This window comes from Micropterus dolomieu, linkage group LG07, assembly GCF_021292245.1.
Source record: "Micropterus dolomieu isolate WLL.071019.BEF.003 ecotype Adirondacks linkage group LG07, ASM2129224v1, whole genome shotgun sequence".
Classification (NCBI taxonomy): Eukaryota; Metazoa; Chordata; class Actinopteri; order Centrarchiformes; family Centrarchidae; genus Micropterus; species Micropterus dolomieu.
In genome coordinates this window covers 14,422,829-14,437,214 of record NC_060156.1, presented here as the reverse complement: position 1 = coordinate 14,437,214, position 14,386 = coordinate 14,422,829, and the positions used below count along the sequence as shown (strand labels likewise).

General features: G+C 40.9%; 3 protein-coding genes across 6 annotated transcripts in view; 2 read left to right on the top strand and 1 right to left on the bottom strand.

The window, feature by feature from the left end:
- The window catches only part of LOC123974151 (parvalbumin beta-like), a 5,261-nt gene extending 1,965 nt beyond the window's left edge, over positions 1 to 3,296 (bottom strand). Inside the window, exons 1-3 of one of the 2 annotated variants that reach the window (XM_046054618.1) lie at positions 3,287 to 3,296; positions 777 to 950; positions 142 to 217 (exon numbers count right to left, since the gene is read on the bottom strand). In XM_046054618.1, the coding sequence (XP_045910574.1) occupies positions 142 to 202 (61 nt within the window). In that variant the 5' untranslated portion in view covers positions 203 to 217; positions 777 to 950; positions 3,287 to 3,296. Of the gene's footprint in view, positions 1 to 141; positions 218 to 776; positions 951 to 1,973; positions 2,185 to 3,286 lie in introns of those variants that run through there. The other variant, XM_046054617.1, reaches the window with a different exon arrangement.
- Positions 1 to 14,386, top strand: part of LOC123974149 (disintegrin and metalloproteinase domain-containing protein 23) — a 69,977-nt gene that overhangs the window by 46,119 nt on the left and 9,472 nt on the right. The window lies entirely within an intron of this gene.
- Positions 2,259 to 13,622, top strand: LOC123974153 (serine/threonine-protein kinase LMTK2-like). 2 transcript variants are annotated; one of them, XM_046054620.1, is made up of 4 exons: positions 2,259 to 2,525; positions 2,648 to 2,794; positions 13,082 to 13,212; positions 13,410 to 13,622. In XM_046054620.1, exons 2-4 carry the CDS (start codon positions 2,692 to 2,694, stop codon positions 13,590 to 13,592), a joined length of 417 nt encoding a protein of 138 aa, XP_045910576.1. In that variant the 5' UTR covers positions 2,259 to 2,525; positions 2,648 to 2,691; the 3' UTR covers positions 13,593 to 13,622. The 2 variants fall into 2 exon arrangements, with proteins under 2 accessions (XP_045910576.1, XP_045910575.1); XM_046054619.1 differs by having other exon boundaries at positions 2,259 to 2,794.

Sequence of the window (14,386 nt, the reverse complement as noted above, 5' to 3'; positions counted from 1 at the left end):
CCCCCCCCCCCCCCCCCCCCCCCCAATATGTGAGTGAATGTATTTTCACTTACTGTAAAGTATATGCTCTTGGGTTAATGATAAGATCCGTTGTAAAGTGTGTGTCTCCCTGTGTGCGTGTGTGTGTGCTCTCTGACTCACTTTGACAAGCCTGGACCGCAGCCCTGATGTCCTCGTCGTTCAGCATCCCTGCAAATGCCATGGTCCTCTGAGCTGCCTGAGGGAAACAAACAAAACATACACGGAGGAAATGCAAAGTGACAGTAAATGAAACTGGTGTTTTCTGCTGTCAGATAACAGTCTCTGTCAGATGAAACAGTCAGAACTTGTGGATAGATTAAGCATAATCTTTCCCCGGCGGTTAGTCTTCAGGTGCATCAGCACTGTTAAAAAACAAGTTGCTGAGTTGTACCTTTTATCAGTAGGGTTGGATCATTTTGACAGTAAGTGACAACCAGATTAACAGAAGATACAACTGTTTTTTGTTTTCTCAGAGAGAGAAACACATATTTCATCATATCACCTGGGTTAAATCATATGAAAATTAGAGATGTTGATTCAAGTGTCGTTTTACAAAATGAAATCATTTACTTCCCCACAGAGAAAGTTGTTGCAAGGAGCAAACACAAAGAGCGCTGTACATCCTATATTTTTCATTCCCCCTTTATTTAAAGCAAAACTATAGAGATGTTCCAAGGCACAAACACACAGAACTGTCAGCTATCATTGCACAAACAACATCATGCACAAGAATTTGCAAAAAGCTTGGTACTCACCGTGCTTTGGGTGAGGTTTGCACTGTTTGATGTGCAGATATCTGCCTCTCTTGCTTTGTGCTTATAAACCACCGACACTCTCTCGTAGCTTTGTAATCCAGAGTGCAAGAAGCAACCTGACGTAATTGCCCTCAAACCCAGAGAGATTTCCCCCCACGCCACAGTCTCCTCCTCCTTCATCAGTTAATCAGAGCAGATAATTTTCTCACGCAAATTGTTCTGCAAATTTAAGAAACTTAAAAGTATATGATAACCACATGATATTACATGATAATGATAAATATAAATGTATTTTACCAGTGCAACCTTTTCTGCTTTTATTGCTACCGGTACACAACAACAACAACAACAACAACAAACACAACTACTAATGCGCTCACTATTGTTCATAATAATATTAATAAGGAATAATGATATAGCATACAGGAGCAGGTGTTCAGGAGATGCAAAACTTTTCAGTAGATGAGATGAATGTGATAAATATCAATCAGCTATGTGTGTCTTTAATTTCAGTATTAATTATGTCTGGTAATTAAAAGAAAATAAAGACACTGTGTAAACTCATGAATATGCAGTTGTCATATTGTAAGTCGTAGCTATATATAGGCCTAACAAAGAGGCAAATATGTGGGTTTGTCTTGTCAACACTCATACACAGAGCATTACAATAATTAAATCACTTGATATATTCTTTATTAAGGTTTAATCACACCTAATAGAAAGTCAGTTATCATGTGCTAAGACTTGAAAGTCATCAAAACAGTATTATGTAAAGAACAAACTTACAGTTATACAGAGGTATGGCTGTATTTAATTGGGATAATTAACCTATGACTGTACACTTCTTCAATACCTTTTTAATATTCACATATACTCTATAATATCTGTACATTGTAGCTCCACTGTGCATATGGTAAGATATAGTACAACTGCACTTATCTGTATTAAACACTACATTTCTGAACTGTATTTCATTAGCTCTGTTCTTATCTAATCTATGTTTCCTTTATGTTTAGCTATTGTGATCAAAATAATATAATACTTGCCATGAGTAGGCTATTTAATCATGGGAAGTACCGAGTTTCCCTGTAGATCTAATGCCCAGCAAAATTCATATGGAATCACAAGAAAGAAAATGAAGACCACAAGAAATAGATCACACTGCTTATGCAAGCATCAGTACACGAGTCAAATTACCCTGTCCATCTGTTAAATGCTGCTTGGCAGTTTATGATTGGCCGTAATTAACATTTACTATAGACAGGTCGCCTCTCTCTCCTAATCGGTATTGCGTACCTCACGTGGTTGACAAGTGACTGCACGTAAAAAAAAAAGCTTTCTTCAGCTTAGATACAAAGCACTGGATTTGCATGACTGATATTAAAGCTCGAAACTGATTGGCTTTGCGTCTTCAACGCGAAGGTATTCTTCGTTGTGATTGGCTTGAGTACTTGTCAATGATTTCAGTTTTCACGCCTCATTCCGTGATGTGACGTTGTACAGGAACATGGCGCTTTGGAGGAGAGGTGTTTCATGATACTCAGAGCTATTGATTAATTTGCTTTAGCTATGTTCATTTAAATAACATTTAGGCAAATACGCCAAATATGATAGGTCGTGAAAGGTGATCGCTCATTTTGTCTCCATGGACAACGAGGCTCTATATTTCTTTGCGGTGTTTGCTGTCGTCAGCTGAAACTGTTAGCACTGATATGCTAGCGTTAGCTGAGGCTAGTTAGCTGGCTAATAGTAAGTCGCTAACGTTAAACATACAGGAACTATGCTTGTTTACGTAGGCTACACGGACGTTAAACTGAGTATCAATGATTAAAACACTTAATGTAGCATCTAATCCGCCATTTACTATTTAGGACGACGATTCCAATAGCTAACATTTGTGTGCTAAGCTAGGAGGATGAAGAGCCGCCATGGATATGTTTTGTTGCTGGCCAGTGGGGTTTTTCTGTCGGCGTTCTGGCTGTCTGAAGGTGCCCCTCTTCTGTATCCACACAAATCAGGTAAGACATCTGACTGAAAGCTGATACATAGCTAAGCGATTGTTTGTCCATTCACTACAAGTCGTGTCTATCCAGCTGCTTAGCTTAGAAGTTAGATGTTTATGTGGGCGATTTGTTTTTTCGGGGTAGCTGTTGCTAATCAGCAGCTATAGGCTAACAACACAACAACCTGGCAGCATTTCCTGCTAACCAGTGAAGACCGTGATTAGTGTGTGGACACTTGTACTAACTGTTTGAGCAAAGTGCTTACAGGATAGCAATTCTTATTTCTGTATAACGTTATATGGACCGGTAAATATTTTTATGATCCTTGATGATGATGGAAAGTAGCAGCATGTCATCGTCACGACTCAGTGAAGTTAAGCACAAACATTACAGTTGTCCTCTACTAGAACTCCGAAAATACTTATTAACTAAGTCTAGTGATATTTAACACAAATAAATCTGCCTCCAGGTAGCAGTTTTGTGTCTGGTTAATATAGAACAACCTACTGTAACTGCAGGTACAGACATGTTTAACCTTTCAGTGGGGTTGATGCTGTCATTAAACAAGTTAATGGGACAGTGGACTGGATGTTGGCCTGCCAGCATGGAAACACTGTTTCTTATTGTTTTGATCCTTGAGTAACCTCTCTGATGATTATAGTGTCCTGGCACTTTTCCCACATCACACGATTTGTGTGTGCCATATTGTCATATGCCAGTGTGATTAAAAAACACTTAATATGCTAATTCAGAATCAGCTTTATTTGCTCGGTATGTGTACACATACGAGGAATTTGACTTTCGATCATACATTGCTCACAACGAGCTTACTCATACAATAATAACAACAGACGCAGACTACAGTATACAGAACACATACACACACTACAAACAAAAACAATTTAGACAGATCGAGACAATAGTGCAATAAGCAGAGTGCAAAGGATGCAGGAGTAAATTATTATTATCATTATTAATATAATGTACTGCTCGGAGGTGGATGTGATATACACATACACATACATGCATACATACACATGTACACAGTGTGATGGAGCATAGTGCCAAGGATATTGGAATAAATAAGTATTATGTGCAGGTGATATGTACTTTAGAGGTAGATATGAGATATACAGAGATCATATACAGAGATTCCTGCTCAGGACAGATTTACAGAGACAGGAGGTATTTTTAAAAAATAGGAATTTTGATGAATCAAAAAATAGTACACCAATTTAAGTAGGTGAATCAATTCAATCAACAAACCCTACGTTGTAGAGGCCATTCATCCACTCAGAGACAAGGGTAACGGTGTCAGTGTTTTCACTGTTTTTTGCAGCTTCTCTTGTATAACCTGCTTCCTCGTGAGAACTGAATAGATGCATACAAGGATATGCTGTAGTGAGGGTCACTAATGTGTAACTGTAAAACATTCCAATCTTATTGGCACCAGTCAATGATTAGCAACACTGCTGTTTGCTTAATCATAATACAGCATACAGAAAACTGAGGTTGCCATATCAGCATGTTTTATTAATACTTTTATGACATAGCAACCTGTTCTTTGCCCCACATTCACCAGCGTGTCCAGATGTGGTACAGTGATAGATAGCCTACTTGATTGTATAACGTTTTGGTTTAGGCTATGGATCGTGAGTTAGATCACACCTAGCGGTGCCTCCTGGGCACTGCCGAAGGAGGCCTTGAGCAAGCCTCTGAACCCCTAAACTGCTCGGGGCGCCGCACTGAGTGGCAGCCCCCTCACTCTGACATCTCTCCGTGTGTTGCTATGGGTCCTGTTTGTGCATCTGTGTGTATTTCGGTCCTGTGTGTAAATACTAACAATAATAATAACAGAGTGAAAACACTGAATTTCCCCTTGCGGGATTAATAAAGTATATCTTCTTCTTCTTCTTCTACAGTGTCCATTGTGTTGACTTTTGCCGGCTGAGCAGGCTAACTTCAGGTTTAGCCCGCTGTTAACTTGAATGGGGTTAAAATGATATACTTGCGGCTGTTATAGGCTTTTCAAATATTATCGACCAAATGGATCACATTCTGATAGTGAAACGAGTCATTTCGCTTGGGTTGTGACGCTCAAATATATTGATTGCCCGCTAGTAAAATTTACTTCAAAGCACTGAGCACTTCCTGTCGGCTTGGAGGCATTGCAAGGCTACCCAGCTGACCAATGACAGTTCTTACGAGTTGCCCCGACGTGTAGTTACATTTTTGAGGAGGTGCATGTTAGGCTATGGCATAGACTACACTGTCGCTGGGACGTAGAAGTATTATCACACTATTCCACTCTTCCAGTTAAGAGTAATAACTGGAAAGTCACTTGTAAAGCTGGTCTTTTAAGGGAAATGAGCTGTGTTTACACACATCAAACATGGGTAAAGGTAAATAGGTAAGCTTTATCAGACGCTTTAGATTGAATGACAGCCAGGTGATAGTGGCATGTCTAGTCTGTAAGACAAGGTGGATGTTGGCCTTAACCTTCCACTACATTGCTGAGTGATTCAATGGCTACCACCCCAGGCTGAAGGGGATCCTGTTTTTACAAACCAGCCCATCTTTTGTGTTGCAGTCAAGGGATAAGGCTCTAGCCAGAGCTCCTCTGCTCCAGTCCAGTTGAAATGACAATACAATTACAATTTATTGGTTGTTTTTGCATTGTGAGAGTTACAAAAAAGACTGCATGGAAATGTTGACCAGCCTATATAATTGCGTTCTTTTATTGTTTTAACTGTTAAAATTTTGCTGAATGACAGACAAACACAGTTTTGCGAATGTGGGTCCTTACAAGAGCAGCCATGCTTATTGGCTGCTTCATATCGCTGGGCTCTTGATCGATGAGGCTCAGTGCTTCTCATCTTAGCAGACAGACAAATCTTAGCCGAACCCAAACATGTCAGTCAGACAATGCCATCCTTCATGTAACTGAAAGTACAGACATCCACTGTTGTGCACACTGGTGGGTGATCTCTGCAAAAATGGGTCAGATCCCCCTCTGTATGAATGCCTAGTGAAATATGCAGTGGAACCGAAATGAGACCTGGCATCTCCCTGCTGTATTGGTCCCAAAAACCAGTTGAGTCATTTGTTGGGGTCTGCCAAGTCATAATATGAACCCATGACTCAGATAAGGCCTAACTGAGGTGAACTGATCCCACGTAGAGCTGCCGTGACCCAGCTGCTGTTTTTTCTATCTGACTGCTGCTGCAGCCTCTCAGGGAGTCCTGTGCTGCCTGGAACCCTGTTGCTTTGCTGATAACAGACGGAGTGTGTGTGTGTGTGTATGTATGTATAATATATATATATATATCTGCCTACAATTATAGCCAAATGTTTTTCACAGGATTGGTGTTAAGTGTTTGGCTTGGAATTCTCTCTGAACGACTGCTCCAGCCAATGACAGATACTCATTTTGTAAACTGTAATTGTAGATGGCAGAAGTGTTTTGTAAAAAATAAAAAATTGCACACATGATTAGGGATCTGACAGGAACGAGCTTTGGTTTATCATTACTTTGCTCTTGATTTCTAGATGTCGGAAATTCTTGCCAGACTAGAATTATGCAACATGTATTTCATATCCGGATGGTCTTTGTGGAAGACCCCACTCAAGGGTTTCACTGCCTGGTGGTGGTGCCCACCTTGGTGTAGTACTGAAGGGGGTGGGGTGGTCAACCTTCGTATGGCATGACAACAGTGCAGTTATGCATGCAGTAGATATTGTTTCCTGCTGTAAATCTTTATAGAGGCTTGATGTTTACCTTAATTATAGAATCCTGTTGCTCTGTGCCTCACCACTTCAACCAACAACTCAATGATTAAGGATATCTTTATTATCCCTAGGGGGCAATTTGTTGTACACCCAGCAGTAACCAAATAGCTGTCAGACAAACATTAAATATAAATCACACTGACTTATTTAAAAGGCCAGGGGCAGCAGGGACAAATGAGTTCTAAAGTCCATTGGTTCTGCAGATTGTATTGGGCCAGATGGACGTAACTTGAACTCCTTGGACAGGGGGAGGTGAGGAACAGCCAGGATCACATAAACGTGATGTCCAAAATAGAGATTTAGGCCAACTAAATTTGATTTATTGATGTATCCTAAGCTACTGCCTGTGATTCTCACTGAACTGTCTGGGACACCACAGTTTTCTTTTGTTTTAGTTTTTTGCTGTTTTCCACCTTTTGTGGTGATGTTTTTTGTTTACCTCCCAACAATGTTAATTTGTCTGGATTGCTCTCTCCTTAATACTTTCTTCTTCTTATGCTATGTATGTCACTTGTTGTAGCGTGTCCTGTCGGGAGACTGTGATGAGTGTTGATTGTATAGTCTGACCTAGAATAAGCCTTAATTGTTAAAAATACTGTGTAGTCTATGGTTTCTGTAGATGCATGTTAAGCAGATTCAGTCTATTAGCTTGGGCTGCGTCAGTTCCTTTCGCTTGCAACTTCTTTCAGTAGCCTGTTTACTACTTAATAAAGCCTATCACTTCCCCCCTGATGTCAGTGATTCATTGCAAGGTAGGAAACACTTTAATTTAACAGTTGTAAGTACACATCTGCATTGAGAGCTTCATCTACTGGGCCTGCGTCCTGACTATAGACCCATTTAATCTTTAATTCCTGTTCTCATCAATATTTCACCACAGACACTGTTTCTCGATTGCAATCTGAAGCACAGAGGAGAGGTTTGTGAAAGGAATCCAGTCGAAACATTTCCACCATTTGCAGTTTGCATCACAGTAGATCTCTTTACTTTTCCTAAAGGCTAAGTGGCCTGTGGGGTCTTTGACTCACCATCACAATACACTTTTCTCAGAGGTAGGGGAAACAAAGTCGTTTGGGGTGTATGTATGTATAAAGTGAAAGACATTTGGAAAAAGACAGAATGCGTGGAAGAATTTTATTTTTGATCCACAGTAAAGAGACCAGATTAAGCAACCCTGTCTATTTTTGTCGGTGAAAGCTTGCCTTGCTGTGGTAAACATGAAATGAATCTCAATCATGGCTGACACTTTGGATCATATCTAATGCACCCCAGGGAGATAAAGTGATTGCTGCTCATTTCATCTGCACTGTGACAGGCTGCGCTGTCAACAAAACTGTTCCATCTGACCACACCTGACTTGCAGCAAGAGCACGGCTCGGCGTGTCGTTAGACTGGCGTTCAGCCATCACAAGTTCTTACCTCAATATTTTATTTATGAATTAGGGGGAGGCAGGACCTGATGCCAGATTATTTAATTCAGTTCTGCATGAGACCTTTGGTACTGAGGCTAGGGTTTGGCTGAAGTTACCACTCTGTCACCCTTAACAAAGCAATTGTGCAATTGATATTGGCCACCAGTTATGTACAGTGTGCCAACCTCGACAGCCCAGCTGTATTCTAACGTTAACATAGCTATCCTTATTAGCTAGGCTCCTTACATGCTTGCATCTTTGAAAATGAGTCTCCGACACTGACAGCGATGTGTTAAGAATATAGATAGACTTCTCAGAGTTAACTTGAATTAGGGATGCACCGAATGTTTGGCCACATTTGCTATTTTTCCAGGGTTAGAGTGAGGTAAAGTGCTCGCCTCATGCACACTCCCACCCACTGCCGAAGTTGAATTGTCTTGAACTTTTTATACACGACGCAGAGCATAAATCATTGGAAGAGAGACTGATCCTCGCTGTTTGAGTTTCCATACAACAATTATCATATTGGGTCGGGCTTGATGAATTTAGCGCGAGGATACACATGTGACAACGTCCGGTTTTCAATATAAGTGTCTATACAGGATGGACATAAGATTAATTGGATTTTATGCACAGAAAGTGTAAAGCGTATTACATGTGTACATTAAAAGTAAATGGACACATGTAAATTACTTGAATGGTGGGTGGGTTCTCTTTGGCCTCAGCAAAAATGTGAATGTACTTGTTCAGTATTCGGCAAATTTTTTCATTGTGTTTGGATTTGGCCAAGAATTTTCATTTTGGTACATCCCTATCTCTGTTTACTAAATAGTTATCAGGACATCAACAGGAGGGAATTCACATGGCAGAGCATCCCCGCAAAACTAGATGAAGTCCTATCAGGTAAACTTATGTATGATTTTAAGTTAAATAGGGTACAGCTGTTTAGCGCACAGAAGCTGTTGCCATGGTTACTGTCCATAGAGCTGTTACCGTCTCTCTCTCCCTGTATGTACGCTTCGGTGACTTTCTCCATCAGTATTAGGCTAGGCTGTATAAAGACACCGAAAAAAAACCCCCAGAACTTGTCTTTTGGACTTTTCCTCCTGTGATTCTATTCACAGCAGCAGCTGAGCTGCATGTTGAGGAGGCGTGTTGATGACGTAGCCTATCAAAACAAAACCAACGTGGTAGCTAACGAATAACATCTAACTGGTGTGTTCACTGTCGCTTTACCTGGTCAGCTCTTGTAAAATATCCACAGTGTTGCGACTTGTAACGTAATCACTGTGTTTCGTTAAAGTACAGGTTTAGCAAGGAGGTGCGAGAAGCTAAACGACTGTACTCAGAGAGACTAAAGAACCAGTTCTCTGCAAACGATGCCACTTCTGTCTGAAGGGGGTTCAGACAGATCACAAACTATAAACCCAAAGTCCCCCACTCCATAAACAGTTCTCGCCAATTCTCACTGGCAAATGAGCTGAACCAGTTCTACTGCCGCTTTGAGAGTCAATGAGACACCATACCCCCGTGACTCCTCCGCTCAGCTTCAGCCTCAGTCCACCACTGCTTGCCATGACTGCTTGACTATAAGACTACTCACGAAGAAGAAGCATTCATGCGAGAAGCTGAAAGAAGCGGAGAAAGAGGCGACCAGCAGAACGGCTTTTTGTTTTTGATTGCAGATCAGCGCCGTAGTGCATTCGCACAGCACATCCTCTCGCTCGTCTCTCTCTCTCATAAACACAGCAGCACAAATCTTACCAACACAACGCTGGCAACGTTGGAGACCCAGTTTTAAAAAAGTTATTAGTAATGAGTAATGGTTTAAGGAACATCTGGCACGTGATGTAGCCCACAGAACATTCTCCACAGAGTTATTGCTATAGGCACTTTTGAAAAATAAACTAATGAAGTAGTATGAAAGGGGGCTGTTGCTTTATTGTTCTAAATAGACATTACATTGTTAGTGTACAGTTGTGGTTATAGTACTTGCTTTTATTTTATATAATTCCAAAGCAAAAATCTTTGTTAAACAGTTAAAAGTTTTAAAGTTTGTATAAATCAGTGAATTATAGGAGTAGCCTACGCTGTCTTGTCTTCTTCCCTGGTTCCCCCCTGGCGTTGATACTGGTGTTCATTCTGAATAGTAAACATTAATTTAATGGTAACGTTAGCTAGTTAGGCTGTGTGCTGGAGATCAGTAATTCAGTCATTAGTTACAGCCCTACTGTTCACCGGAGCAAAGAGCAACCCCGCAGCAACTACGTTGTGATTTTTTAAGAACGTTCCTGATACGGACATCTTCCCCAATACTAATCAGCATGCAGTGCGAGTGGGGTTTTGTCTTTATCGCTTGTCTTGCTTTTATTTATCTACTTCTCCCACACGCTGCATCCAACGTAGTCTGCCGAAGCCTACCTCTGCTGCTTGTTTGGGTGGGTGATTTGCAGGCTGATCAACATCCCTCCCCTCATGTGACCCATGGTTTGACTGTATGTGTATTCAGAGCCAGTGAGAAACGGACTTACTAATGACAGATTTATCTTTAGGGTTTATTGGTGATTATTCAGAAATCTTGTATAGAAAAAAGATAGAAGAGTTTTATAATTTCATCGCAGTCCTCTGAATCGTAATCAAATTGTGAGGTGCCTAGAGATTCCCACCCTTACTGCCGACAACGAAAAGCCAGAATGGAAGAAAAATAAGTAAATGTGTTGTTCTTTAATGTCTTTTGTTGGCAATTAAAATTATGGACATTAAGGAGTGTGACAGACATGCATGCCAGCTTCTTGGCCCAGTATTAGCAGTTTAAACCTCTTCTCTGTGGCCTGCTGCTCTTCATATTTCAGTAAGGCAAAACACACTCAGACTTTGATCTGCACGCTTATAAAATAGATTCATCATAAAAGTATAGCTCAGGATAACAGTAATTCTTGTGCTGCTGCACTAAGAACATTCATCAGTTGCTTTTGAAATCCTCTAAAAACCTAAACATAAATCCAGATTGAAGACAACACCAGTATTGTTAGATGAGCTTTCCAAAGAGATTTAGAGAAGACAACAGAAAATGTGATTTGTTTATTTTTTTAACAGGACCAGACTGTATCTAAGAAAACATGTCATTGTTTGGAAAGCTTTGCTTGCACCGTCCACACTATAACGTGAGAGCATTTCAAATTGATCCTATCTGGATTAGGACAGTTTATATATTGCAAAAAATCAAAGTGGAGAGGAAAATATGTTTTCTAAATCTGAAAACATATTTTCCTCTTCACTCGATTAGTGACACATTGACCATAGTCTGGTTTCTCATTTATCCCAAAGGGGTCGGACTTGTTTTGTTGTCATATTTAAATCTGTTCATTTTTTCCTTCATGTGCTACTGTGAAAACATGGGACAACAAGAGGTAGGTTTGTAGCCTGGAGTAGTCTGTAGTCAGGAATTTATAGTTCAGCAGAAGGAGCCTCTGTAGGTGTTGATTTGCCCCCTGGCAGACAGGATGTACCTGACAAGCTACGAGCAGTGGGAGACAGAATGAACACAGGAGGGAGAATGGGGAGGAGGATGTCACACAAATTCTCACTATTCGTTCAGGACACACACACACACACACACACACACACACACACACACACACACCATGCCATGCTGAGATATGACATAGTCGGCGGAGATTATGTTTACAGCTATTACAGGCTTAACAATTCATCCAAATATTGTCGAAATTGCAGTATGGCCAAGTCCAACATCCAAACTGCAGGATATGCGGTTGTTTAATTAAATTAAAAAGGTCAAACGTGTCACAAAATACCATTATAAATAAAGCACTGTGATGCTACAGAAATGCCCCGGCCTACAGATCATATTCTCCAAACGCAGCAGCACGACATAATTGTGATTGGCCCCGCAAAACAACAAACAAAGCACAAAATAAAGATTATCCCCAACATTTGTAATGTGTACTAATGAGACCTCACCAAGATAACATGACATAATGCAGTTTAAAAATAAACTTTTTGTTATAAATAGTACTTTGAACAAAAGTTCAACTTATTGTTGTGGTTTGTGGTGTTCTGAACATAAGTGTTGCCAACAGGGGAGTTGCAGAGTGCCCTATAGAGTGCGCAGTATACGACTGAGTGGACCTCAGTCGTATACTGCGCTGTGATTGTCCAGAATGCTTATTTGGGCCGTGGCTTAGCGAAGGGTAAATTAATTTATCTGCGATACTGATTTATCTGCTCACATTGTCCGATAATATCGGCACACTGATTTCTGCCTTTGTAGGATCTTTAATAATTTACCTGAAATTTATTTGATATATTGCTGATTTATTTCAAATCTAAATCTGGTGTAAATGGTTTTGCTGCCTAGTACTGCCCACTTTTATTTCCTGTTGTAGCAAATTGCACAGATGTTTATTACAGGAATACACTGCTGAGGCTGTTTTAAACTGGGCCTGAATGTGTTTCGTGTGTGGAGCAGTCTCCGGAACATAGATGTTGGTTGCACTAAAATGGAGCAGCACAGTGGGTGGGTTGCAGGGCTGCTGTCAGCCCTGACACTCAAACTGCTGGGCCAGCAGCATCCTCACCGACATGGACTTCACACCTGCTGTCACTAATGCTACATCATCAGCTGCTTATCAGCCAGGGGAAACCCCCACCACTGTCTCTCTGAATGGCTGATGAGGGATAGAGGATGGGTGGTTGGGTCTGAAGAGTCACAGTTATTGTCATGTTACGTTTACAGGAATGGTAATGCTTAAATAATACGATCAAAATGATTGTGTGTCTTTCCCAGTGAAACAGCATGGCATTTCTTCCCACTGCAGTGGTAAAGAGAACAGTAACTTCAAGAAGTTGCATTGTAAGAGCACGGTGCAGTTTATTTTTGTTGTCCTGCTTAAATGTACCTTTGTGGGTGGATTTAAAAGAAGAGCCAGTACAGTGTGTGCTGTGTTGCTGTCAAACACACTTATGTCATGCCTGTAAGAAGGCTGTTGGGTGCCTTCTTTAATTCTCTTCTGAATAAATTTTGAAGCGCAGCTTATAATGAATGAATCAGCATAGTTTCTATCTGTTTCTCTCATTTCAGGAGGAAGCACAGGGGACACGTCCGTGCCTCTCTACCTGTCCCTTTTGGTGTCACTGACGGCGCTTGTGTCCTTGGTGGTATTGCTAGTGAACTGCGTGACCTGCTGCAAGGAAAGGGAGATCAACTTCAAGGTGAGAGTCCTGGCGGGCAGGTAGCCAGACAGAAACAGCGCCACATGCTCCCATGAGGGCCACACCTAACAAATACAGAGTGGGCATGGGTTGAAATGGACGGCGTCTGCTTATATTTCAAAACAGAGCCTAAATTCACACTGTTGCATCGTGTTGCATTATCATGGTAAGCCTGTTTTTCCATCCACTCAATGTAGGAGTTTGAGGACCACTTTGACGATGAGATTGACTTCACTCCACCGGCAGAGGACACGCCTTCCATGCAGTCCCCAGCCGAGGTGTACACCCTCGCTGTGTCCCCTGTGGCCCTGCCTGGACCCCCACACCTCCAACCTCCTGCCCGCGTCGCGGGTCAGACAGATGCACACTCACTTATATAGCATTTCTAATTATTTGCGATTTATATTGCACTGAGGGCGGGGCTCAGTGCCTACACACACACACACACTAACACACACACACACACACACACACACACACACACACACACACACAAAAGAGAGGGATAGTGGGAGCAATTACTTCAGTTTACTATACAATCTGATGTTATCAGATCTACTATTTATACCTAGTAGATCCAGATTGAATGTTAATAATGGGTATAAAAGCAGTCAGTTTACTTTCATCAACAACTGTTCTTTGAAACATTTGACAAGGGGGACAACAACATTATATATTCAAAAGGGGACAGTCCTCATACATGAAGGCATTTTATTGCTGTTGTCATCAGAGTAATTGTTCTGTTCATACTGAATGCTCATACATATTGTGTTTTTGTCTGCTCCCACTCTTATTTGTTTGTTTGTTGTTGTTTTTTAGCTTTGCCAATCTGGGGGCATTTAACACTGGGCGAGGTTATACTGCACCTACAATGCCAGAAAGAAAACAATTTTGTTTATTTTGCTCTAATGGAAGTTAATTGCAATTCAACCAGTAGAACTTTTGTGTTGTTTCGGTCAGCATTATTAGACCTGTAACAAACACTCCTGTCACGACTTTTTAGCAAAAGAAGATTTTTGAGGTCCAAGTTACGTTAATTAAATTAAACATAGACTGTAAACTTTAATAGATAGCAGTTGTCAGTAATAACTAGCTTTTGAAAAAAAACACCACAGGTAATAACACAATACAGAATTGTGGATACTTTAATGTCTTGCTTATCTTGGCTAAAAAC